The sequence below is a fragment of the Clytia hemisphaerica genome, unplaced genomic scaffold (genome assembly GCF_902728285.1).
Source record: "Clytia hemisphaerica strain Z4C2 unplaced genomic scaffold, Clytia hemisphaerica genome assembly, whole genome shotgun sequence".
Classification (NCBI taxonomy): Eukaryota; Metazoa; Cnidaria; class Hydrozoa; order Leptothecata; family Clytiidae; genus Clytia; species Clytia hemisphaerica.
The window spans coordinates 1323810-1351406 of NW_027103417.1; the positions used below are offsets into that span (position 1 = coordinate 1323810).

A 27597-nucleotide genomic window follows, 5' to 3' on the forward strand; every position below is an offset into this window, starting at 1 on the left:
AACATTAATGTCATCTTTGTAACCCCATTTCATTTTATGACGTTTTGTTTTGAGAGGGTCAGGGGGAGAAATCGCATAAGCCAACACCAGGGTATTTTCTGGCGTCCAACAGTAATGCAAATAAAGTCTGGGATAGACGGGGTCGAAATTGCTCTAAATATAACACGAAAAATTGACAAAGCATAGTATTAGAGGAAAGAGAGTTCGACCGGTTTCTTCTTAAAAACATAACATTAAAATTTTACACCAAAATCAGTTTCTTTGAATACCGGGAAAACTGTCTTTTTAACTTCTTGTGGGCGTTTCCAATCGTTCCCAATCCCAAAGTGAGATCAAAGTATTTACTTGTGTAAGTTCATTCAAGTAATAAATTTTCAAAACAGTCAATAATAGAGCCCTTCTCCTTTGGCTTTGAACATTAATTCTTCAACCCTGGACAAACTATCATGGAAAGATTGCAGCTGGTCTTCAGATTGTCTTAAACGATTCATCACAAGCTCATTTTCACGATTGACTGATTTAAGTTGACATTCAAGATTTTCCATATCCGAGTGCTTTTCGCAAATCTCTTTTTCAAGAGTCAATATTCGCTCGTTTAGGTTATCCTCGCGTTGTCTCCATTCAGCATTCAGTAATTTCGATTGTTTAGTCTTATTCAGTAATTCGATGTCTTTCTTTTTTAAATTGTCACACATTTCACGGAATTCCTTGTAGATTTCTAATTGTTCGATTTTAAGAGCTTCCATTTCGGCTCGGTAACATGAACTGTTTTCGTTCACTTTCTGCTTTTCCAACTCGTACATACATGATATTTTCCTGTGAAAACGAGAATAAATTTTTAATAAGATTCATTGAGAGCAATAAATACCGTGAAGAGCACAGCTCAAAATCATATATTTACGCTGTGCCGACGAATCGAGATTCTATTCATCGCGTTATCAGCGAAGACAAAAGTAACCATGACGACCATCCAAGATCTTGGATGAGCGTCATAGTCGATATTTTTATTCCCGTCGTTAAAAACACAACTTACAAAAAGTCATCAATGCTTTGTAAAAAGAGTCAGTGATAGAGAATCATAACATAGGCCGTGTTCAGACATGAAAGTTTAAGTTTAAGGCTTAAGTAGTACTAAGTCGATATGGGAATTAAGAAATGCAACGACTTAATTGCTATTTCATCTTTTAGATAGATTACATAAGAGAGGAAAAAGGAATCCCCTTTTGAATGTTTGAGTGAGGTTTCGTTTTTGATAGAGGTTCATCAAAAATGGATTTAACAAGTCGATTTTTTTGTTGCGGAGTGTGGGAATCTCCATACCTCGATCCATGATGTTCTTATTAAAAGCCCATTAACTGCCTAAATTGCTAGAGACGCTCCGAGCATCTCTAAATCATAAATTTCACGTTCTCCTTTCATAATTTACAAAAGGAGCATGCTTTTCACTTGCAAATTCTGATTTCGTCTATTCAGAAAACTGTGATAATATCGTGAAAACTTTTTTTTTAAACCAGAGGGTGATTCCTTTTTAAACTTTGGTTTAACTTATGAGGGGCGTGCAGCTAAATACAAAAGGAATATAAAAGAATCATGTAGACTTAATTACTTTAAACCTTGGTCTGAACACGACCTAAAAGTCTGTCTATTATTTCGATTCAATTAAAGTGACATTTCCATAATTAAAAGTTTAGTAATTACTGTTATACATTTGGGGATCATGTAAAAAATTTCTTTCGAAATAAACTCATTTTAACTACACTTGGAGGTTTCCGGGGAATTCGTAAATAGTAAACTGCATACTGATACAGTCTGCTAGACATTAATATGGTAATATTTGCTCTTCATCTTTGATTTTTTCTACAGTGATTAGATTGACACATGCGCGATAAAATTTCTATTATTTGTCTTCAGAGGTTACTATTTTCTTTGAAAACTTAACCTCTGATACTCAGGGTAAGCAATAAAGGTTTATGCATTATCGAGGATGGAACACGAAGTTATTTCAAGGCCATTTTTCTCAAGCTTTATTGCAACGAAAATCTGATTCTGTTTGGTTGGATCAACTACCTTTGAGGAGAACTTATTTCGGCGAGCAGTAAAAATCCTAAAAACAATCAAATTTGGTGAGGGACCTATTAGTGAGGCAAAATCGTTCTACGTTACTTTGAAATGAATACCTTATTACATTACATGAAAATAAATATGGAAGTATTTAACGGCCTTGAAATTAACACGCAAAAGATTAGCACGAATTTTATATGCTTTTTCAAGGAAACCACGGCGGTTTTAATTAAGGGGTTTTTTATTAACACACAATTTGTCAATTCGTGTTAAATACTTCCATATTTATTTTCATGTAATAAGGTAAACAAGTAGCGTTATTTCAAAAAAATTTATGATAAAACTTAATTTCGCAAGACAAACTTAAAGTCTATTCACGATAAGTGTGCATTCTTTTTTCTTTTACCTATAAAATTTGAAGGAATTCTTTGATCTTTATAAATTTGGTGTCATTGGAAAGATATTAGTGAGTGGAACAATTTGAAATAAAAAAATCTTCAAAAAAATTCTGAAAATGAAGATGAAAATGAAGAAGAAAAAAATGAAGATCTTGTAGAAAAGTGCTATAACTTTTATTTTCACTGAAGTGAGACCTTGATTATCGAACGTCATCACTGGGAAAAATTTTTTCAAAAATAATCATTCAGTCAAAAGATATCAAACAAAGTTATAAGCTAATTGACGTCTAAAAACGCTGTTTTCTGCTGTTTTTTGGGGTCAATCACTTATTAACTTTGTATCATAACTTTGTATTGAATAAATATTTTAGTGAAATTTTTTCACAGTGATGACCTCCAAAGATCAAAGAATCTCTCCAGTGAAAATAAAAGTTATAGCACTTTTCTACAAGATCTTCATTTTTTTCATCTTCATTTTCATCTTCATTTTTAGAATTCTTTTGAAGGTTTTTTTATTCCAAATTGTTCCACTCACAAATATCTCTCCAACGATACCAAATTTATAAAGATTGAAGAATTCCTTCAAAAGTTATAGGTAAAAGAAAAAAGAGTGCACACTTATCGTGAATAGACTTTAACTTCTTTTTTTTAAGGGTACAATGTGATCTTCGCGATTTTTTCTAGGAGCAAAACCACCCAACCTTTTAGAACAATCAAAACATAGCTAGCTTTGTTAACAAAACAGTGTATCAAAAAGTCATTATTGAGAATAGATTTCAAATGACGAAAAATAAATTTTCTTACCCAAGTTCTTCATCTTTCTTTTTCATCAACTCCATCATTTTAACAAGTTCTTCTTGTACACGGTCACGATCTTTCTGTGTTTTACGCATATCATTTTCGCGTCCATGTATCGTGTCTTGTAAATGGTCCAAACGGTCACGAATCAACTCAACTTCTTCTAAACTATTTTTCGGTGGATTACTGGTGTAACCATATTTGCGTGGCGACGCTTTATTGCGGTTAACATGTGCGGCGGATGATGTACCGATATTCCGGGCGTGTGATGCTAAATGTATTTGTATCGCTGATATGACTTTGTTAGTTGAATCTTTGATGCTTTGTCGCGTTGTTTCATGGTCGGAAACGAGCTCATCATGAAGGCTTGAAATAGTTGATCCAACAATGTCTTTGAGTGATTTTGGATCGATGTTGTTTTGCATGGATGGCACATCTGTCAAACATTCTGAAGAGCTTTTCTTCTTTTGAAGAATGACATCGACTAAATCTTCAAGTTTATCGACAGCATGTTGAGAGACAACCCCTTTATTCAGCTCCGATAACTCTTGCTGTAATTTGGAACATTCCGATAGTTTCTCAGCTAAAGCTTTCTCAAGCTTTTCTTTTAGTGATTCCAATATCTGGACCTTTCGACGAAGCTCCTCCAATTCAAAACTCTGTATAGTAGCACTTGAGGATTTTCGTGCAATACGTGCGTTGTTTGCGCATGCGCGCATGTGACTTTCGTAAACTTCTTTCATGCGCTGGTTCTCTTCTTTTAATGTTTGAATTTCGGATTCTAAACACATTCTTTCAGCGCTGGATGATTGGTGACATTTCTGGTCGTCCGTCATTGGAAAACTGAGCACTGTCTCAGGTCCGATTGACGATGATTGAACTGATACAGAAGTTAATGTGTGCTGACTCAGCATTCTTTTCAGTTCTTTGTTCTCTTGAACCAGCTTTTTACACGTTTCTTTCATCTCGGTGAAGTCACTACCACAGACGCTCGTTTCGGAACAAATCTTTCCAAGATCTATACCCTGAATATATGAAATCATAGACATTAAAGTGAAATATGTAAAAGCTATAAGATAAGTTTTCACTTTGATAAATGAGGCTCCTAGAATAATATGCAAGAAATCTTCGACTTACAGTTTAACTTTTGCTAAGAAATGTAATGCTCTATTAGATTTTGCATTTTCTAGCCATTTAATTATAGGGGCTCTACTGTTATCAAGTCATCGTTATCCTATTCATTGAAACAGTAAATCCTCTATCAAATTGTAAATTTTATGGAAATGTCAGACTGGTATCAGGACGATAAGGCTAAGAAAGTAACTAAAAGATAAGAAATTCTGAAACTTAGAAATTGGACAACGATTCTACAGCCTTTCTTACTCACCAAATAATTCCCAACATCACATTGGTGGTTTTGAATTTTCATTTGCAATTCTTCAATCTCTTTCTCCCGTTGTTGAAGACACAGTTTCATTTTCTCCTGATCTTCTTGTTTGCTGTTGAAAGCTTCCAGTCGTTGTATTTGTAAGGTCTGTGATTCGATTTGATTGGTTAGTTCTTTGATGGACTGTTTGTCACTTTCACTTTCACAACACATGTCTTTGATCTTTTCTTCGTAAGCTTTCTCGACACTCTGTTTATCGCGGCTTAGGCTTTCGAGTTGGCGCCGTAATTCTATAGAGAAAAAAGTTTTTTTTCATCAAATTTAAAACTAAGCGTGAAGTGAGTCAATTTCCATAGAAAAATTCCCATCAATTTCAACTTAACCTCTTAAAATATCCCATAAGACAAATCTGAAAAATATCCTACGTTAAAATTCCATAAAAATATACAACGTTGAAAAGAATCCATGCGAACATAGAGGCATCCCACAGACAAGCCAAGTAGTGGTTATGTTTTCCAGGAATGTCCTCAAAAGTACTTTTGCTACGATGGAGAAAGACAATGAAACTTCTGTTTCATGGAAGAAAACACTTATCAAGCCTTAGCGCTTTTGAGGAGGCTGGTGACGAAAATACAAGGGAAATTTTTATCGACGACGGTATCGAAAACACAACTATAGGAGTGCTCTTGTGAAAATGTAAGATACCCTTGCCTTGAAGTGATAAAGTAACGTCAATACAATATATTTAAGTTATTCGAATACTAAAACTAGTTTGCACTCTACCACAGAGACTTGACAAAATGCCTCTAGAGTTTTGGCGGGAATTTACCTGGTTTGATTTAGTTGTAGCTTAAAAATGCCGTGCAAAAAATTGTCGTTGTCGAGACAAAAATAGCCTATACTAGACGTCACCCGCGTTTTTTCTACGCAATTAACGTCTATTCCACTTTGCGACTTTTTCGAATGTTTTGAGCCCGGGTTTTTGGGCTCTAAACATTCGATTTTTTGACGTCACTTTTAGCTTTCGAAGCTCCTGCAGTAGCGAAATAATCGAATTTGCGTCAGAACACTTGAAAGGCTTCTATTTTTCGAAAATCGTCAAAGTGGTACTCACTAAGAAACGAGATGAAAAATCCCGGTTTTTAGTGAGGTGCTCGCTAAGACAAAAAGGCAAATCTCAAAATTAGTATCTAAGGAAAGTGAGAATTTTTCTATAAGATAAACTTCTGAAAACGAGATTCGACCTTGGGTAATATGGGGGGGCCAATTTCACTATCAAAGATTCATCTCATAGAAAGATTTTCAATAAGCTATGAGACTCATTTTGAGATTGGTCCTTCTGCTTTGACAACGACAAATGATCTTTGTAAATTCATCACCAGTCCCCTAAAAAGCCGACCGCGTCGCTAATGGTTGATAATTGTATACACCACTGAGTAAAATCAAAACTCCCCTGATAAACATCAATGCCTACTTTTAACAAGAGAAAACCTAGATCAGGGTTTCATAACTCTGACACTCTATGAGACCACCATGTAATAATCTTCGCAATTGTGGCCTTGCTTTCAAAACTTCATTCATTTGAATATGGAAACTGCATAAACGAATATTTTTAATGTGTATTTGATCTGGTATTGACAACAAAAGCACATTCGATTTCCTACTAACCATATTTATCTTATCTAGCATCGAGGGTATTTGTAATCTCATTTTGGTCAACCTCATTTTTATTTTAAAGGGACAACCACTTATGTCTAACTTTAAGATAATGCTAATAGAGATGCTAAACTCGCTACGCAATAACCTGAAATTTTCGCATGACTTTTAAGCCTAAAATGTTCTTATTTTGACCATACTCTGAGAATTTTTGGCCATTTTCCTAAGAAATCGGGTGTTTTAGAATCCGCATGAAGCCTTAAAATGTTCTTAACTTGTTCTTAACATTCTGGCCATCCAAACCTTATGTTCTTATATAGTTTGTTCTCATAAAATACGTGTATTCACCTTAAGTTGAACAGATTTTTGACGTGCCACTTCTTCGAAGGTCAACGAAACAAGAGTGAAAACCAAACTTCACAGAAAAGGAAGCTCTGCAGAAACAAAAAAAAGAACACACGACTTGGACAATCTGTCACCTTAAAAATGGCCTCCGCCAGTAAATATAAAATTATTGAAGTGGGAAGATTTTACTCTGGTTTTAGCATCACTAAGATACTGACGCAATTGTCTTGAAACACAATCAACACTGACAGTAAACCCCGAGTAAACAAAGTAAAAATTGCCAATCGTATTACACGTCTGAAAATACCATCACTTATCAAACACCGACAGAAAAACAGCTATTACCGACACATTGTTAAGCCTTTTGCCTGCTTAAGCCACCTCCTCCCAGTGAAGCAACCCTCAATGCTGATTACAATAAAATTTTACCACACAGTATTCTAAGGCGATTTTACTCTCCAACATGGTTGAAGTTCGTAGTGTATGTATGTATACAAACTTTCTTATGGACTTTGGTGTAAGATTTGGATATTTCAAATGGTATTAGATAGTTTGGCTAACTACCCTAGTTTGAATAAAAAAGTTTTGAAACCCGAATCCGCATCTTAATCTGTCACATCTCTAGGATAGACCCGGGGGTAAATTGCACCAAACCTGTACCGGGGTTTTGTAAACAAGACAAGCTGTATTCAAATTACCATAGCAGTGAATGTGTTAGGTATTAGAACTTAAGTTTTTGTGGATTTGGTACTGTGGCAGAAAGTATCAGTCAGGACTAAGTCACTTTTTGATATTTTGTTTCATCTTTAAAATATTAGCAAAGGATGGACGGGACGTCCCGTCCGTCACGCATTACTATAATTTTAGTATACAGGGGGAGGACCTAACTGCCAGGGGGGTTGGAAATTTTAATTACGAAAACCCCAAAATAAGGTAAATATAGGCAAAAATTAGGATATTCTGAGCAGAATGAGGGACCTTCTCTTTGAAAGCTGAAAAAAATCTTAAAAATTAATAAAGGTGGGGGTCCTTATAAGGTCGGGGGGGGGGGGGGTATTGGAAAATTTTCGAAAAATTAACAAGCGGGGGGGGGGGTCGTTTATTTGGTACCGAAGAGTACCAGTCTTCCTACCACTCAATTTTACATTTGTCTTTCTAAATTCTTGTCAATTTATGTAAAAATGTTACTCTATAATGGAAGTATACTAGCCATAACTTTCATTAAGGTGCCACCGCAGCAAAACGAACACATAGAGTTGAATTTGCGTTCAAAAGGAATGGTAGCCCTACAGTAATTTTTGTTAAGAGTGACCTCTCATCTGAGACAAAATTCTTTCAAGCTAACAAATGTGTCAAGGGAGTGATTTACTGTCTACTTAAAGAGTGACATCCGTACCCTGTCTTACACGTTTTTTATAAGAACAATTTCATAAGAATACGAGGCTGAAATTTGGCCAAAACTTAAGAACAAATTCAGAAGAATCTGAGCCTCAGAGTTTAGAAATTATTGAGAAGTATAGGTTTCCATTTTCATTACTATTGACATTTAAAGCCTGAAAAACTCATATAAAATTAAGAGCAGCCCAGCCAAAATCATATCACTTTGCGTTTTTCCTATACAAAGCGTATGTCTGAAGATACTGCGCTTCACATGTTATTTTACTAAAATGTACACGTTTAGCAACATAACTGTTCAATTACTTTGAGTTGAGTAATATTTTTAACCTACAGTATGAATAGCGCTTAATAACTACTTGTGGTCTAAAAAGGGAATTTCCCAGATAAGGGAATTTCCTTAGATTCATTAACTCACCAGGGATAAGAAAAAGACAAACTGAGATTTCAAAATGAGTAATCAGATCAAAATAACTCCGGAATAGTCTTTTTGATGATGATAAAACAATAGAGAGACCGTAAGATAAGAATGCTACCGTTAAGCGGAACTAAAATACTGAAAAACGCGCGCAAAATTATGAGATGTTTGCTCAACTTCCTTATATGCGTGAAGCTGTGAATGCCATCCTCGGGAGCTTTAGGCTCCCTGCGGTAGCAATGATTTGAAAATTGCAAGCCATTTTCTTGACGGACGGGACACAATTTTGTTGTTCAAAGCTTCTTAGAGGAAAAAATTAATCAAAATCTTTACATTTTTCTGCACTATTTGGTCACATCTTCATAGGAGAATACTCTAAATACAAAAGTGCATCCTCAGAACATACAATCACTGAATAAATAAGCATCTTGTGCCGAATTCACCTATGAAAACAAAAAAATTGTATCCCGTCCAGTTTGGTAAGAAAATAGCTTGAAATTTTAAAATCATATACTTGTATTATAGAGATTATAAAATTGACAAGAATTTAGAAATGCAAACTTAAAATCGAGTGGGTAAAAGATAAAAGACAGACATGCGTGTGAAGATTTTTGCTAATATTTTAAAGACGAAACAAAGTATCAAAAATATGACTTAGTCCTGACTGATACCTTCTGATACCCGCAGCACACCCCTGTCAGCTCGATCGCAGCCCTAGTACCACCTCCGGGGGATTGATGAAGCTGTAATTTCTCTCGATCCTTAATGCGAAGATAAAATCTTATTCTAAATTCTGTAATTGCTTGGATATCTATCTCACCTTCAAGTCTTTGTTCATTCAAAACTTTCAACTCTTTCAGTCTGTCAAGATCTTCATTTTTACGATGATCATTTTGATTTTGTTCAGTCTCCAAAGTTTCTAGCTGACCAACTAATTTTGTATTTGTTGATTTTACTTCACCAAAATCAGACCTCAATCGATCCACTTCTTCTCTCAAGCCACAAATGATATTTTCCTTGCTCGTCTTTGATGCAAGATGGTTCTTCGATTCTTCCTTTTCTTTCTCAAGCTCGGCATACAAAGTATTGATCTGACGTTCTAATGCATTTGTTTCACCAATATTTTCCTCAGATTTCTGTTTACTGTTTTCAAGTTCTGCTTCCAATGACTGGATTTTGAATTGATACTCTTTCAGTTCTTTCTTGCTTTTCTCAACAATTTCTTCCAGATTTTGTATGTAGTTTGTAGCTTCAGCTGGAAGCTGCTCTTTCCATTCTTCAGTCAACCAGCTCATCGTGAAAAATAATAAAATTCCAAATAAAATCACAATTCAACGAAACATGGAAATGCTCTGAAACGCTCCAAACTTTTCACTTCACTTCTCAAAGCTGGATTTTGACTTTGTTTCGATTCGAATGTTTTTGTTTTGTTTTGATAACGATTTTCGAATGCTTTTGGAAAGAAGACACTGCATGGCAGACACAACAGCCGCGCGCGCAGGGCGGGCGATGTTTTTGTATAAGATTTAGGCAGTGAACTGTTATCAGATAGAATAATATCTCACTTTGGCTACTTCATCATCTATTCAGATTCCCTTTATTAAAAGTGATTATTGGTCGTAAAAACAGTTTCTCAAAATCTGATGCGTGGATCATTGACTGAACAATTGAATAGCAAAGTGAAACTGAACCAAATACTAAAGGCGTATCTTCAAATTTTTCTTGGCAAGCAAAAGTGTTTGTTTTAAATTGTTCGAGTTCTGGGGGTAAAAGTTAGTTTCAATCCAGCATTTGTATGAAATCTATGCATGTCGCGCAGCTAAAGTGGGATAGAAGTGCCTTGAAATCCGGTATAAGAGAATCATCTTTAGCCTTCGACTTTAATTTATTGAACTATACCAACTAATCCATCGACTAAAGAAACAGAGTTTTCAATAAAAACCCATTGTTCCTTTAACAATAGCAGATCTGGCTTACAGTGAACTGCGAATCAAAAACAAGCAGACTCTTATTCTCAAGATTTCTTATCGTTATAACCTGTTCGCTTGTGTGTTTTAGGTGGCGGTTGGACCATGATTCAACGCCGATTAAACGGTGACATTGATTTCAATCGAGGTTGGCAATCATACAAAGAAGGCTTTGGTGATGTCAATGGTGATTATTGGATTGGTTTGGAAACCATTCGAGAAACGAGTGTGTTGTTGAACAACACTTTGATTCGAATTCAAGGTGAAAGTTTTAACAGAGATCGAAGATTTATCATTGCAAAGGTAAAATAATTGGTTATTTGCATTCTTACTTATTCTGGCGTTTTATTTCTAAGTATTCGACTGATTCTTAACGTTTAAAATGTCATTAGAAGTATTTCTAATCATTTCCCCTTTAACACTATTCAAACTAGGCTTTTAGGGGTGGTTCAGAACTAGGGGGGGGGGGGCTTTTCCTGTACCACCCCTTAACTTTTGATCTAGTGGGTCTTTTTGGATGAAATTTGGCACACAAGATCCTTGTCACGTAAGGTAACTTTTGACAAAAATTTTTTTTGATGACGTCACTCATCATGCCCAAAGTGAGCAAAAACCGAAATTTTCCATTGTTCTTATAAATAGCTATTGTATTCTAACAAATGCTTTAGAAATAAGTTGCCTGAGTTTAAAATGCTTATTTTATCCTAAACATTCAAAAAATTACGGTTTAAACGATATATTTGACATTAAAAATAAATTTGTATTGGAAAAGTGTCAATTTTTGTGACACCTTACTGTCAGAAATGTCATCATGCTCGAGGTGTGAAAATATTTAGGTGTCAAAATTTTTTTTATTTTGAAGAAAAATAAAAGTTAGGAATTTACAGAAAATTTCACGGCAAAAGCTCTATTATTTCAGGAGCTATTACCAATAGTTTGACTTCCGAACAGAAAGAGCCCCCCCCCCTAGTACGAATAGGGTTAATGAATAGGCATTCTACATCGAAAACGAACAAAAGAAATACAAATTGCATTCTGGGACAATGATCAATGATGAATGGGATATCGGACGTGATTGGACATATCATGATGGTTTAATGTTCACAACACGGGATGACGATAATGATAAAAACGGTGGTGGCAATTGTGCACATGAATTCCCTTGTGCTAGGTGGTATTTGAATTGTTATGCATTGAATGCTAATAAAGCTCCATCAAAACAACAACAAACATCATATGCAGGTGGTATCAGCTGGCCCGCCTGGCTGGGCAGTCACTCTCAATCATTGAAAGCAATGAATATGGCAATAAAGAAAATGACCTAATCAAAAGCCTTCTTTTTAATAACAACAATTTAATTACGAATAATTTGACCGAAATTAAATCAGTGAGACTCATTTATTCAAAAAAAAATACGTAAGTAATAGTTATCGCACGCTACCGAATACAATATGGGATATGTTTTTCTCGTTTAGAGTTTTCTATAATTTCTCCGCCTATATCCAATATTGTACCGGTAAAAGTATGATGATGATTACCTTATGCGCGTTTCTGTTGATAAAATATCTAGCTGCGGTTTTCTTCTTCAACGTAGGCTTGGTCCACGTAATCCTGCCGTTCATTTAACAGATACAGACTTTGCTGACGACATAGCACTTATCAGCTCTACCCTAGAGGATGCACAAAATCTTCTAATTGCTCTTGAATCTGCTGCAAACTGTACAGGCCTATACCTCAATGAGTCCAAAACCGAATATTTGACTCTTAATGTTAACGAATCATCAGACAATATTAAAACAATATCTGGTACAAACCTACGAAAGGTAGAAGACTACAAATATCTTGGTTCTTACATCTCTTCTTCTGAAAAAGACTTTAAAATTCGCAAAGGTTTAGCTTGGAGTGCATGCAATAAGCTGCATAGTATTTGGTCATCTTCCTTCATCGACCCTAGTCTCAAAGTTAAAATTTTCAAGTCAACTATTGAGCCAATTCTTATGTATGGTTCAGAAACCTGGTCCCTTACCAAAAAGTTTGAAAAGCAACTAGACGGTACCTATACCAGACTTCTGAGAAGGGTTAAAAATCTCTCTTGGCGTGACCATCCAACAAAACGTACCATATACGGTTCCTTGAAACCAATCTCTCTCCTCCTTAAAGCCAAGCGCGTTCAATTTGCTGGTCATTGTTTCCGTGCCTCATCTGAGGTTATTTCCTCCCTATTGCTTTGGAAACCTAAACGTGTGGCTCAGAGATCGAGAAAACTTACCTTTCCGGATGTGGTGAGCAGGGATACAGGCCTTGATCTTAGCGACCTGGGCACTGCCATGCGCAACCGCGACTCCTGGCGGCAGCGAGTGGAATCCATTGTCTCGACTGCGGTCGAGCAATGATGATGATGATGATGATGTCTGGTTTATCGTCAACTTGAATGTGTCTTTTTCTATATTTTGTTTTTGTCTTCTTGGTTTTCTCTCTCTCTATTTTGATAAAATAAACATCAACACATTCGAAAAAAATAATCGAACGGTCATTAAAAAGGCAAAAACATTTCTGATAAGTTGTTGTGTATTGCAAGCGAAAAGAAAAATTTCTAGCCATAAAATTGTAAAATCTACGATATCTCGCTTACCAGACTCCGTTTTTGAACGCAGCCTTGTAATTTTACGGTACAATACGATTTACAGCATTTATGCACGCCATTTTGGCCAATTAGATTACTCATATTTTTCATGTTGACAATAAGTCTGTTATAAAAAAGAATTGGAAGTTTTCTATATTTCAAAATAATGCTTTTGAGTGGTACAAACAAAAGGCAAGTTGCAATTTGCATACTTTTTGATCACGTTACCAAATCTCCACTTGGGATTGGTCTTTTTTCTAATCACATGATCAAAAAGTTTGCAAAATAAATCGATTTTGATACGTAAGCTCCATCTTTTAACAATAGAGACAAAAGCCTTCCAGACCAGTGTTTTTATAATGACTATGGACAGATTAAACTATGAAATTGATTTAGTAAAAGCATTTTTCAAACAGACTTTCAAAATTAGCCTACAATCGCTCTTTTCTTAGAATAAAGCCTGAAAAACCGCTAGAAAAAATAAATTAATAACAAAAATATTCTCTGTAAAACGAAATATCAAGGTTAAAATTTATAAATAAAAACATATTCATCATATTAAAATAATTAATTCACTTAAAGGTTTTGTTTTTAAATAAGAGTGATATCGTTTGCTTACTCATCAATTTTAATTCACAAGCTTTTTCACATTGGATTGACACGGATGTGAAGCAAGATTGGTCAGAAAGAGGAAAAGAAAAACATTTTTTTTGTTTATATAAGCATAATATAAGAGACAAGCCAGCAAGAAATTGTACTGATATGAAATGTGTGCCTGATATGAAACGAAAACACTTATGTAAAAACAAAACCTTTAGATTAGAATAAGAGAAATAAATTTTTGATCCCGATTTTTTACAAGAAAGATTTCGTTACCTTTTGTTTCATACCAGTTACGTCATTACGTTATCATTACGTCATCTTTACATGACAAAGGATTGCGACGGGATGAAATATTTGCGCGAGTAACGTAACGTGATTAGGTTCGATTGAACACAATTGCATTGTGGGGCGTAGAGTAATTGATCTGCAAAGTCTTCTGGGAAAGGATTAAGGTTTATCTTTTTTGATTGTAACATCAATCTATTGATGTTTGTGTGGGTTTCAATAGGTGGTAATGCACGACCTAGAAATGAAAAACAAGTTGAATATACCTTATCGGGGAAAACTTCGCTGGGGAAAATTTCTGTCAGGGAAAATTTTCGTACAGAAAAAATATTCATCACTTGCTGGTAGTTGGTAAACGCATTAATGTCGGGGAAAATTTTCGTCGGGGAAAAATATTCGTCACTTGGCCAAAATTTCGTCACTTTTCCCCGACGAAGTTTTCCCCGATAAGGTACTCTTTTTTATTATAAGAGCCAGTAAAATTTTGATGAGGCTCGACTTCGACTGTTCTTACTGTTTTAGCCATTGAGTTTCAAGCCCGCGAAGGGCTAGAGGAGAGACTCCTGGATGGGAAATGAAACTACTTATTTCCCATACAGAACGCCCGCGCATAGTTCTCACACAAACGCCGGATTGAAACTAAAATCTACCAAAACAAAGGAACCGCTAGATAAAATCCATCGTCATGATTACGGTGCGTTTTATGCGCGTTTTGGATGGGAAATAATTGGCTTCAATTTCTCTTGCCTGAGAAGGGTTAAAGTTTCGCCTCTAGCCCTTAGGGTTCAAAACTCAATAGTTTTAGCACTTTGAGCCTCAAATTAGGAATTTGTTAAGAACATTTTAAGGCTTCGCAGACTCTAAAACTCTTAAGAAAATAGACAAAAATACTCAAAAAATGGCAAAAATAAGAACATGTTAAGAACATCTTTAGGCTTAAAACTATTTTGTTGATTCAATACTTTTATCCATCAAAAGAGTGCTTAACCAACCGAAGTTAGAAGTAATAAAAATTGTTGTATCAATACTGCAGTGCCGTAGCAACTGGGGGGGGGGGCAAGGGGGGGCTATGCCCCCCCCAATAATTTTTTCAAAAATATGCAAAATGCAAAGTTTTTCTTTTTTAATTTGTCATAATTGTCTTTTAAGTGCATGTTATGAGTGCATTTCAAGCAATCTAGAGCTCAAATTTTCAAAATTTCCCCCCTCGGGCCAAACCATCGTTGGCCCTCGCGGTGTCACTAAACTTCTGCCCCCCAAATATGAAAATGCTTCCTACGGCACTGATACTGACAGTTTCATGTTTTTTCAAACAATCCTCAGTTGAAAATAAATTTTTTTAAAACTAAAGTTCCGTTGCTTTTACAAAAAAATAACATTGCAGTGTCTTCGTCAAAAATGACGTCATTTTAGTCCTTTCATAAATTGTTGAGGGAAACAAGAGAAATACAGAAACGTCTTCCCCGAGTTGACGCTTTAAAGACTAAAGACAAAAGCAAGCCAGGGATATGTTATAGCGGAGCTGGATAACGCACATTTAAAAAAGCCTTGTTCTATCTCTGTCCCTGACATTAAAATTTGATATGAAATTTAACTTTTTTAATTACAAACTCGTGAAATTTGGATTTCCTCTTAGCCAATGATTCTGCTGCTGCATTTATCGTTCACGATTAAAAACTTTTAATTATCAAGAGGGTGTGTAAAACATTGGTGAATGACAATTTAAAAAAATTAAAAACATTGTTTTCATTAGTAAAGTTATAAGAAGTTTCTTCTCTAAGATTATAAATAGTACTTTTTCATTTGAAATACCGCGCTACACCGCGGGGTGCCTCACTTTCTAACTGATATTTTCAGATAGCAAGTCGGTATGTCTGATTATGGAAAAAATTTCAAGTCAATTGAAACAATATTTGTCAAAATATTTACATCCGAAATTTTTTAAGAGAAATCATGAAAGCTTCTCAAATTCATGATAAAAATAGATTTCATTTACTTTGTCTGCTTCATTTTTCTTATAAAAACAGAACACTCAAGGGGACAGAGATGGATTTCTATTATCAACAGTTTACAATAGGAAAGACAAAGAAGCAATCCGCTAAGGAATTCTCGTCCTTCATCCTGCTCCGCTATATAACATATCGCTGAACAAGCCAATCACACTCTTCACGAAGCACATGTTAAAGGGCAACATCTCCGCGGCAATTAGAACTCTTGAAGATACAGCTTCAAGTGGTGTCCTGCAACCAACTGGGGATGTAATAAACACTCTTAAATCGCTTCATCCAAATGCAAACGAACACACCGACGATCGTATCATATCAAAGAAAAAAGTAGTTCCAGTTGACCCAATCATCTTTGAGTCCATTGATGGGACAATGATTCAAGAGGTAGTCATTAAGACGAAGGGTGCTGCTGGACCATCAGGACAAGATGCTGACCAATGGAGACGTATCCTTGTCTCCAAGAACTATGGCAAATACAGCTCTGATTTGAGGGAAGCAATGGCACGCATGCTGAAAATCTTATGCCGACAAGAAGTTGATGTTAAAAGACGATCAATTGAAGCTGTACTTGCTTGTAGATTGATACCTCTAGGCAAAAACCCAGGGGTACGACCAATTGGAATTGGAGAAGTGATGAGACGTATCTTCGGCAAAGTTCTGATCAACACTATCAAGCCAGATATCCTTAAAACAACTGGTAGTGTTCAAGTGTGCGCTGGAAAGCAGGCTGGCTGTGAAGCGGCAGTTCACGCAATCAACCAACTATTCCAAGAAGATGAGACAGACGGAGTGATACTATTGGATGCAGCGAATGCTTTCAATAGCATTAACAGAAGATCACTGCTCCACAACATCAAAATATTGTGTCCAGCTATAGCTCAATATATTCACAACTGCTACCACCACCCATCAAGACTTTTCCTAATGGGAGGAAAGGAGGTTGCATCGCAAGAAGATACCACACAAGGCGACCCTACAGCAATGCCAGCATATGCAATTGGATTGATGCCACTGCTTGAGATCCTCCAAGAAGATTTGCTGAAACAAGGAGTTAAAAATGCTGACGACCTCGCTGGTACTGGGAAGCTTCAAGCCCTGAAGAAGTGGTGGGATGACGTCAATGACTTAGGACCTTTCCTAGGTTACAACCCAAAAGCTTCCAAGTCGTATTTGATAGTGAAGGAGGAGCAGCTCAAAGAAGCAAAGGTGCTTATTCAAAGACACAGGAATCAACATCACGGTTGATGGATACAAATATCTTGGTGGTTTCATTGGTCAAGAGGGTGGCCAACAGGAATATGTAAAGAAATTGATAGAAAAATGGCAAGCTGAGCTCCAAACACTGAATGATATCGCAAGATCAGAACCACACCTCGCCTACTGTGCATTCGTTGGTGGGTATGCTAGCAAGTTCACCTACTACCTACGTGTGATGCCCGGAATTGAGGAATATCTGAAGCCCCTCGATGAAGTTATTGACAAACATTTCATTCCTTCAATTACTGAAAACCATCACTGCAGCACCGAAGAAAGACTACTCTTGTCACTACCGGTGCGTATGGGAGGATTGGCCATACCCATCTTATTATCTCTGGCGAAGGAAGAATTTCAAAACTCCAGAGAACGTACAATGAAGTTCTCCCAAGACATCATCGAACAGAAACCAGTGTACGAAGTTGACAACAGGGCAGCAAAGTCTGAGATCAAGAGAAAACGGAAAGAAGGAAAAACAATCATCCTCGAACATCTCCGCAGAGAAATAACATGTCAAGAGCTGAAAGCGAACGATCTTGCTCAAGCAAAAGGTGCATCCAATTGGTTGACCACTGTACCCCTAAAATCTGAAAATTTCAACCTATCAAAAAGAGAGTTCTTCGACGCAATTGCCGTCCGATACAGATGGAACATGAAGCACCTACCATCGACATGTGCGTGTGGCAAGTCGTTTTCTGTCGAGCACTTTCCTGCCCTAAAGGAGGGTTCATCTACCAGCGGCACAACACTTTGAGGGATACAATTGCTCAAATGTTGAATCAAGTGACACATGATGTCGCTATCGAACCAATGTTGGAGCCGATCACTGACGAACATTTAAACAAAGGTGCGATCACGACTGACAACGCGAGAGCTGACATCAGTGCTGGAGGCTTTTGGGTTCGTGGACAACGAGCATTATCTGATGTAAAGGTATTCAACGCCTATGCTCTGAGATACACAGCCCAAAGTCTCAAAAGAGCTTTTGCGTCAAACGAACGGGAAAGAAAGAGAAACTACAACGAACGAATTATCAAAGTTGATCATGGATCATTCACTCCGTTAATATTTTCCATGAATGGTGGAATGGGTGTAGAGGCTGAGCACTTCTTTGGAGCGTTAGCTTATCTACTAGCTGATAAGACAGATTCTCGCGCGTCTCCAACCATAAATTGGATTAGAAGAAAAATTTCGTTTGCTTTAACGAGATCAGTCGTAACATGTATTCGCGGTACACGAACACTAAAACCAAACCTTACGTTTGATGAAATTGATTTGTTAAATAACAATATTTTGAAATCTTAGCATTTCATAGATTTTAGTACTTAATTTTTTCACCGTATTTTCCATTGCTTTTGCTTATGCTTTTGAGTTTGGCATGGCCCGCTAGGTTGTGCTATTTCGACAGTATTTCGATTCAGTTTTCAGTTTTGTTTGTGTCGTGATTTCAATTTCAATGATTTTTATTTAACTTTGAATTTCCTAGCTCTACGTATTTTAAGCAATTTATATATTGTAACGTTTTAACTTAATATTTAATTACTATTAATATAAAAAAAAATATATATATATAACAGAAAAAAAATTTTTTTTTAGTTCTTGTGTCTTTTTTTTTTGTCATCTTGTCGTCCTTGGTGTCTAATCCTAGGCTTAAACTAAAAATCAGTAGCGGCCTGGCTTAATTTTCTTGGTGGTGCAAACTATGAAATTGGCGCCCCTGGTATTTTTTGTCCTTATTTGCGCCCTCCACCATTAAGTGAAAATATTAAACTGTAAGAGCAGTGACTGGTTGAAAGTAACGCCAGGAATCTCTGAGTTAACAAACTTTTATTTATACAAAGGTGGTGGTAATGATAACTTGATATCTATTTCCTTGTTATTTCCTGGTGTTACTTTACTCTCCATTAAATATCAATGGCTGAAAGAGGCCCTAAAATTCAGAAAGTTGGCAGGAATAAGGGTTCTTTGTAATTCTGGCGCCGCAGGCAAAAAAATTTGGTGTAAGAAAGGTCAAACAGCTCAAAAGATATTCTAAAAAGGAGAAAGTTAGTCCGCATAAGACCACAAAAACCACAGTTTCGATCAATCTCTCATTTTGGGGGTGAGCATCCTCTTTAACCCCAGGTGGATACACAACACTTCACTTTTCGCAATTCAATGTCGATAATAGTTTTGAAAAAATTCGTAAAATATAAGGAAGCGCCGCAGGCGAAAAATAATTTACATTGCACTTATAGAAGGCACTAAAAACGTGTCAAAGGGCGCCCAATCACCCAATCAAAGATCAAAAAAATTTTAGGCGCCCCCTTGAAAAGCTTTTTTGGCGCCCCTCTCAGGTCTTTCTGGGTGGTGCACTGCACACCCTGCACCCCCTGCCAGGCCGCCACTGCTAAAAATGGAAGAACATCCGAAGAGTTTAAAACTTTTGGATATTCTTATAAAAAAATGATTCAAATGTAAAACTGATGTATTTTATTTAAAATCTAAAATTCATTTTCAATAAAATGATCCTAAATTTTCTTAAAATTCTAAATAAAATGCCCCCCTCAAATGAACGTTCCTTTCGAATAAACGCCTTCCCTCCAGGAGGGGCGTTTATTCGAAACAAGTAGCTGCGAGGAATTATAATATGAAGGAAAATTAGATATATGATAATAATTTTATTCCTTTATGTTCGAATGGATTTTGACCCATTTCTACATCCCTAAATTGACAAAGTTGTACTGAAACAATAATAAAACGGCAAATGTTGTTCCCATTCACATTACTAAGGTGGCCTTGGTTATGAATTATTTAATAAACACTCCTTCTTTTAAACGCCCTCTCGAATGAACGTCCCTCCTAAAAATTTTATAAATGCTCGCGGCATTTAGTCGAAGTAATTCGGTGGTCAGATTTTAAGGGGGGGTTTCAGGGGGTACCTGATTCCGCAATTCCGCCAATTTTTTCTCCAATTTCCGTCAAACCGTCTTAAATTGAACCAAAATTCCGTCACCGAAAATTCCTTTGAAATTCAATATTTTTGTCGAAAATTCCGCAAATTTTGAATATCTTTTACTAATTCCGAAATTCCGCAAATTTTTTTGCTAAATTCCGTTTTTCCGCGCTAAAATTGTCTAATTTTCCGTCTCCGTCAGAGAACCCAATTTCCGTAATTCCGTCTAAATTTTCGCCAAATTCCGCCACTCCGTCCGAATAAAATAGGGCCGATTCCGCTCCTCCGCCAACCATGAACCCCCCCCCCTTTTAAGAGATAAAAATTCCTTTCTTGAGTAAAACCTCAAAGTCTTTTTGTTAAACTATTTTCCAATGTCGAGGATATTAAAGTTATAAGTTTTTGACATTTACCAAGGAAACAAGAATATTTAACGTAAGAACCATGTAAGATCAAATCGTTACATTTTTAGAGATTTCGAATTATCATAGTCTTGACTTTGATGAGGAAAGTTGAGCGAAAAAAATTAGGATTTGCTTACGATCATTGAAGGTGTGAACCGAAAGACCATCAAATTATTATTTTCATTTTGAAATTCAGCCGTTCCAGGCTAAACATTGTTTATAATCACGTTGTTCTTAAAGAAAAGAGCTTGTAATATTTATTGTGATGTGTTTTTATTTGAGCAGATCTGATTACAAAAAACAATCACATATTGGCATAAGATATAAAAATGTTAGTAACGGTGACATTTCGAAGTTAGTGGTAGAGAAAAATTTGTCATGTCATGAAGAAGCAAAAGTTTCGAAATGGCAACAGCCGCATCGGGAACACAAACTTCACCAGTCAAATATTTCACACAAGAACACAAGAATCGTCATAATGTTGATATTCTCGAAGAAAAATCTCAGCAATACCTCCTCAATGTTTTTCACAAACATTTTCCACGCAATCCAGTTGATTTATACAATACTTTGTTACTACACCAAAGGAAATTGAAACACCTTCTTAATCAACGGATTTTGAAACAAGATCAATACGATTTGATTTATCCAGCATGTCAGAGGACTGACTCCTCACTTTTCGACGTCACTTTGACGTTCTTTATGATCCGTACTTTATGCGGATATAAAAAACCACAGACAGGTTGGGATGCGGAACCGGACCCTACCAATACTTCAGACATCGCATATTGTATCATTCTAAAGATTGAACGCAACCAACTTAACCATAAAGCGAACCGACAGATTACCAAAGCAGAATATAAGAGAATCTACAATCGGATGAGTAAACCTTTAATCGCTTTAGGATGTCCTCCACAAGATTTGAAGCCTCTGTCACCAACTTTCATTTATCAGCTTCCAATCGAAAACCCAAACTTCGTTGGTCGTGAAAATGAATTGAACACAATTCACCAATCTCTCGTTACCGGAAACAAACTAGCCACGGTTATTTCAGGGATTCCAGGTCTCGGAAAATCAGAATTAGCAAGGAAGTATATCACTGATTATGCTTCCAGATATAATAACATTTTGTGGATAAATGCTGAATCCTTTAACACATCTTACACCAATATAGTTCAGATTCTCGGTTTCCCAGGACAATCGAACACCAAGGATATTTCACACATGCTTCATGACTATCTCAAAAACGAGGAGACACTTTTTGTCTTTGATAACTGCACCGATATCAACCAGTTATCAGATGTTTTACAACTTGGTCAAAAAACAATAATCACCACACAGCTTGGTAATTGGTCCAACAATTACGAACATTTAAAAATGGAAACATGGCCTGAACAAACTGCTTACAAATTCGTCGAGAACAATCTAAAGGATGAGAAACATTTATTTAAAGATTTGATTGAAGAATTAGATTTCCATCCATTAGCTATTAGTCATGCAGTAGCGTACGTCAAACAATCACAAACCTCTTTGGAAGACTACCTCCAGCTTCTTCAAGATTACAAGCTCGATACTTTATCACAAAAAGCTGTCACTCATTATGGAGTTCGATCTTCCGTATTTTCATCTTTTCAAATCACAATCAAAAGAATCGAACAATCTAACGACCAATTGATGATGTCTTTCCTATATTTATTCGGTATACTCGATGGTAGTTTTATCGACGAACTTTTCCTTGAACGTTGCTTTGAGAACAAACTTGAATATACGAAAGCCAAAAAACTTTTGTTAGATTATTCCATGATCAAATGCAATCAAAGGTTTCAAGAATTGACGCATGAAGCACCTGAAAACTTTTGCACGGTGCATTCCCTTTATCAAACATCAATCCAATATTATCTTTCTGAAAAGAACATGGAATTTGAAGCGATCAAAAAGTTTTATGATACGATTGTTGATTGCATTGATGATGAAGATAGAGACAAACTCACGATTCTTTGGGTTCCTCACCTCTATCATCTTTGGAAGGAACTGAAATACAAAACAATTTTCATCGATATCATTGATAACAGAATTCGGTATATTGACTTTGACCTCGATAGAACAGGATACGAAAATTTTAGCAAACAGATGCTTAAAGAAAGTTACGAGGTACGATCACACAACAAAACTGACATCACTGTCTATTGGATAAAATATTGTATGATGAATGGGGAAAAAGAAAATTTGAAAAAACTGTCGAAGGAAGTGAAGACAAATGTTGTGGAGGAATCTCCTGAAAAAGAAATACTCATCCAGAATATTCAGAGAGATTTAGAAGACATTGATTACAGTTACCTTTCAGCCATCTTATTTGATGGTGATTTTGAAGAGCATCAAAGTCGATTACAATCGAAAAAAACGTTGGATTTTGTTGAAACATTCCACCTTGCTCTTTCTTATAAAGAACTTGGAAATTACGACGCTGGATTACAGTTGATAAAGAAATATTCAGACTTGACATATACATGGTATCCTTGTAAAACGTTGATTGCGTGTTTATTGATATTGGATGGAATGAGGGAGGAAGGTTTAGAGATTTTTGACTCTTTGACTTTCGATGCTGATCAAGAATCATCAGAAGAAATAATTTCATTATCTGAAGTCGGTCGTGCTCTTTTCGATACAGGAGCATACGAAAAAAGTGCAGAGATTTACCAGAGATCCCGTCAACTTGCATTTGGGTTACCTAACTTTTCATATCTGGACAGTTTTTGTAAAATGTTGATTCTGAACGAAGTTGAAACTATTGATTTTGTTAAAGCGCAATTGTTGTATTTCATCGATCCTAGGTATAAATTCGAAATTTGTAATCCAACGAGAGTGAAATTCCGAAGCAGAATAATTTATATTTGTTGTTTCATTCGTGAAAATGATTACAAAGAAGCCTCAAAAAATTCGAAAAAGCTCTTCGAAAATCTAAAAAGACCTCATCATCCAAACGATTTAAGAGAGGCGTTATTCATGACGAAACACTTGAAATTACGTCAAGAATATGAACAAGCTTTGACAATTCTTTTTATCGTGAAAAAACTTCAAAAGAAAATGAAAGTTGAAACATTGAAATTAAATGGGGTTGAAGTCGATATTGATCGAGATGTCGAGTTTTGTATAAATCGATTGGGTGGACTTCCCGAACATCTTCGAGAAAAAGAAAAACGTGATTGTATTGTAATGTAAATGTTTGCTTTTTTTAAGAGAATAGTGTTTTTCCATTTCATCATGGATGGACATTTTTAAATATTATTAATTATATAATTATATAATTAAATATCCTAAAATATCTATAACGGTACACGCTTTTTCTTTTATAAGAATGACTTCTATAAGAATATCAGGGTGAGATTTCGGGTTTAAAACAATAGTCCCATTGTTTAGAACAATAAAAAAATAAGAATAATGCTCACCCTCAACCAAGTTCCAAATTACACTATTCTTATAAAAGAAAAAAGCGTGTATTCGTATAGGTTGTGATCCAAGGCCAATTGATTGAGAGATTCGGCAATCTTTAGGTTCGGCTGAAAACTGTTCAGGTTATATTTTTAGTCTATTCTGAATTTTCTGGTAGACTTCATCATGAATATTGACTGATATAGATTTTACATTCTTATAAAAAACCTTGAATCTTAAAAGCTTAAACAGGAAATATTAACTTAGGGAGCGGTCATTAAGTATAGCATATACCAGGGTGGACGGGATTTTTTTGGTCGACTTCTTATTTTCATACCCTACCGAAAATTCTCAAATAAATTTCATACCCTACCAAAATTTGGATGAAAGTTTTCGTACCCTACCCCTTACCAGATGGCAGCTTAAGTAATAATTTTATACCCCATATTTATAGAATAGCTTGCAAATTGTCTTTCGTTTACCTTAAGGGAAGAAATTTTCACGGAAGAAATCTCGCAGAATTTAATTTCGCGAATTTGGGCGTAATTCGCGAAATTAAATTCTGCGAAATTCGATTTTTTTTCTTCTTCTTTTATTTTGTTGTTTTTGACCAGGTATTACCAAAAAAGATGGACACAATTGATTTCCAAGCATTATAACGTGTATTTTTTATCAAATATAAACAAATATAAACAACTCCGTGATGCTTAAAAGTTAATCTAAGTTGATAAATTCTTCTCAATCGCGAAATTAAATTCCGTGGAACTTTTAAAATCGGCTCGTTCGCGAAATTAAATTCCGCAAAACTTACCATTTTGAAACTCTGATTCGCGAAATTAAATTCCGCGAAAATTTCTTCCCTTAAGGTAACATTCCTAAAGGACATAAACAAAAAGTATCTGTCATCAATTTAGTTTCTATACTTTTCTATCATGTATTTAATTTATCTAAAATGAGAAGCTTTCCAACTTATGGCACTTCGACCAGATCGTAGTAGTCACCCTTTTCCACAGTACTGTAAATTTTGGGAATTTTCCTTTTTAATTTTTTTCAAAAGTATTATTTTGAGAAGATGGAAACATCATAGGAATTTTGAAGAAGGTTTTCTTTGTTTATCAATCAAATGTTTTCAAGTTTATTTCCTTCCCTCTTAGTAGCTGATGTTTATGTAATCGCATTTATTCTTAATTTCGCCTAGCGAAAGTATTACAATCAGCTTTCGCAGTGGGTCGCGGGTCGGAAAAAAAAATAGAAACGAAAGTACTTGATACGGTGGACGAACTCACTAAAATTAATTTACAAATTACACGCTCGTATAACCACGGACGATTTTCGCGGGTTTTCTTTGGATTACGTCACAATTTTTTCTTTATCTGATGAAAAACTAAAAACGAAGATACAATGAAAATTCCAAAGTTCTCCTCCTTTCCAATCGGGAATAATTCCAATTCCGATTATGAGGGAGCTCACGCGGGATGTAGCGGGATATTGAGGGAGCTGAAATTAAACATTTCCGAAATTATCCGATTTTGAACAACTGTGTTAAAAAAACTTTTGTGTTAAAATGGTACATACTAGGGCTTTATTCACCCAAAGAATGGGATTCTGTTAAGAAACTTTACAGCACTTATTACAGAAATTGAGTTTCGATTTCCCCGATTTTTAAACATTACTCTAAAGATCGCAGTGACATATTTGAAATCAACTCATTTTATAGATTCACCAGTGTTGAAATACCCTGAGTATCAGAGGTTAAGTTTTCAAAGAAAATAGTAACCTCTGAAGACAAATAATAGAAATTTTATCGCGCATGTGTCAATCTAATCGCTGTAGAAAAAATCAAAGATGAAGAGCAAATATTACCATATTAATGCCTAGCAGACTGTATCAGTATGCAGTTTACTATTTACGAATTCCCCAGAAACCTCCAAGTGTAGTTGAAGTGAGTTTATTTCGAAAGAAATCTTTTACATGATCCCCAAATGTATAACAGTAATTACTAAACTTTTAATTATGGAAATGTCACTTTAATTGAATCGAAATAATAGACAGACTTTATGTTATGATTCTCTATCACTGACTCTTTTTACAAAGCATTGATGACTTTTTGTAAGTTGTGTTTTCAACGACGGGAATAAAAATATCGACTATGACGCTCATCCAAGATATTGGATGGTAGAATAGAATCTCGATTCGTCGGCACAGCGTAAATATATGATTTTGAGCTGTGCTTTTCACGGTAGTGTTGAAAACTATTTGAAAACGCACTTCTAAGAAAAGAAATTTGGGTGTCAAGTTTTCACCTAAATTAGTTATTCTTTCCGTATGGACTAAAATTGATTTTTTAATTTTAGGAGTTAAAATCGATGGAATCACTAAATTTCAGCTCCTAAAATTCCAGATTGTAAGTTAAATAGATTTGTAAATATCAATCGTTTTCCAAAACTAAAAAAATTCGTAACTAAGAAAAAATACCGTGCAAACATACCCTTATAAAGAGATTTCTATCCACGCATCAGATTTTGAGAAACTGTTTTTACGACCAATAATCACTTTTAGCAAAGGGAATCTGAATAGATGATGAAGTAGCCAAAGTGAGATATTATTGGTAATGAATCAACGTGCAGGATCCGTTGATTCATTACCTATAAGTAAGTAATACGCACTTGATTTCACACAGTGAGATATTATTCTATCTGATAACAGTTCACTGGATAGATATGCCAGAAGATATATTATCTGGAACTATCAGCAGTAAACATAAACTAGCCATAACTTTCATTAAGGTGCCACCGCAGCAAAACAAACACATAGAGTTGAATTTGCGTTCAAAAGGAATGATCCCTACAGTAATTTTTGTTAAGAGTGACCTCTCATCTGAGACAAGAATTTTTCAAATGCTAACAAATGTATGGTGCGCCGAATTACTTTTTATTATCTACTTTTTTTTCGACACCAACTTTTTTTCCGACACCAACTTTTTGTTTTCGACACCAACTTTTGTTTTTTGACATCAATTTTTTTTTTCTGATACCAATTTTTTTCGATACCAATCCAATCCACAACATGCAAAGCTTTTTGTAGGTAGACAATAGCACGGAAAACGGAAAACAAACCAATCATAGGAGTTCTCTTGCTGCAATATGAGGATTTAGTGCGAAAACGGAGTGATCTGAGGAAACACGAGGGTCATGCACAAAACAAAAAAATTTAGCCATATAGGGCAATTTAGTATATCGCGCGCACATTTTAACAAACGAGATACATAAACATAAAACATTACATAATTGTGGTTGTATAAATATAAGTAAACAGTATCATTATACCCCCATTACAAGTCTTTGTGCACCAAGTCATGCTTTTTGATTAAGATTTGATCCAACTTTCTATTGAAACTTCATAATGGGATATATTCCACGAGAATTTCCAGGGGCTCTAAAAGAGTGATTTTTCATTTTTCCAGAGGGTAAAAAATTATTTTAAAATTTCCTAGGGGTAAAAGACTGATTTTAGATCGTCCACCGTCACTTTAAGGTATGAAAAGAAATTTTTCAAGGGATTTTTTGGAGATTTTTCCATTTTCCAGGGGGTATCCACACATTTCCAAGAAATCTTTTTTTCTTGAAAAGGTTT

General features: G+C 35.5%; 2 protein-coding genes across 2 annotated transcripts; one reads left to right on the plus strand and one right to left on the minus strand.

Annotated features, from left to right (window-relative positions):
• Positions 1-188: 188 nt before the first annotated feature.
• Positions 189-9877, minus strand: LOC136797706 (uncharacterized). Its single transcript, XM_067054289.1, has 4 exons — positions 9279-9877; positions 4645-4934; positions 3264-4282; positions 189-816 (listed from the first exon to the last, which is right to left on the minus strand). The coding sequence occupies exons 1-4, from the start codon at positions 9751-9753 to the stop codon at positions 384-386; spliced, it is 2217 nt and encodes a 738-aa protein (XP_066910390.1). The 5' UTR covers positions 9754-9877; the 3' UTR covers positions 189-383.
• A 653-nt stretch (positions 9878-10530) lies between these two features.
• LOC136797641 (ficolin-2-like) lies at positions 10531-11750 on the plus strand. Its single transcript, XM_067054227.1, has 2 exons — positions 10531-10728; positions 11445-11750. Exons 1-2 carry the CDS (start codon positions 10531-10533, stop codon positions 11748-11750), a joined length of 504 nt encoding a protein of 167 aa, XP_066910328.1.
• The last annotated feature ends 15847 nt before the right edge of the window (positions 11751-27597 follow it).

Bases quoted from the DNA above. Each gene is read 5' to 3' on its own strand.
- LOC136797706 (XM_067054289.1), bottom strand. From the start codon at position 9,753: ATGAGCTGGTTGACTGAAGAATGGAAAGAGCAGCTTCCAGCTGAAGCT. The intron at 4,283-4,644 runs GTGAGTAAGAAA...TCATATATTCAG, and splicing joins GTGATGTTGGGAATTATTTG to GGTATAGATCTTGGAAAGAT. The intron at 817-3,263 runs GTAAGAAAATTT...TCGTTTTCACAG, and splicing joins AAGAAAGATGAAGAACTTGG to GAAAATATCATGTATGTACG.
- LOC136797641 (XM_067054227.1), top strand. From the start codon at position 10,531: ATGATTCAACGCCGATTAAACGGTGACATTGATTTCAATCGAGGTTGG. The intron at 10,729-11,444 runs GTAAAATAATTG...AACGAACAAAAG, and splicing joins GAAGATTTATCATTGCAAAG to AAATACAAATTGCATTCTGG.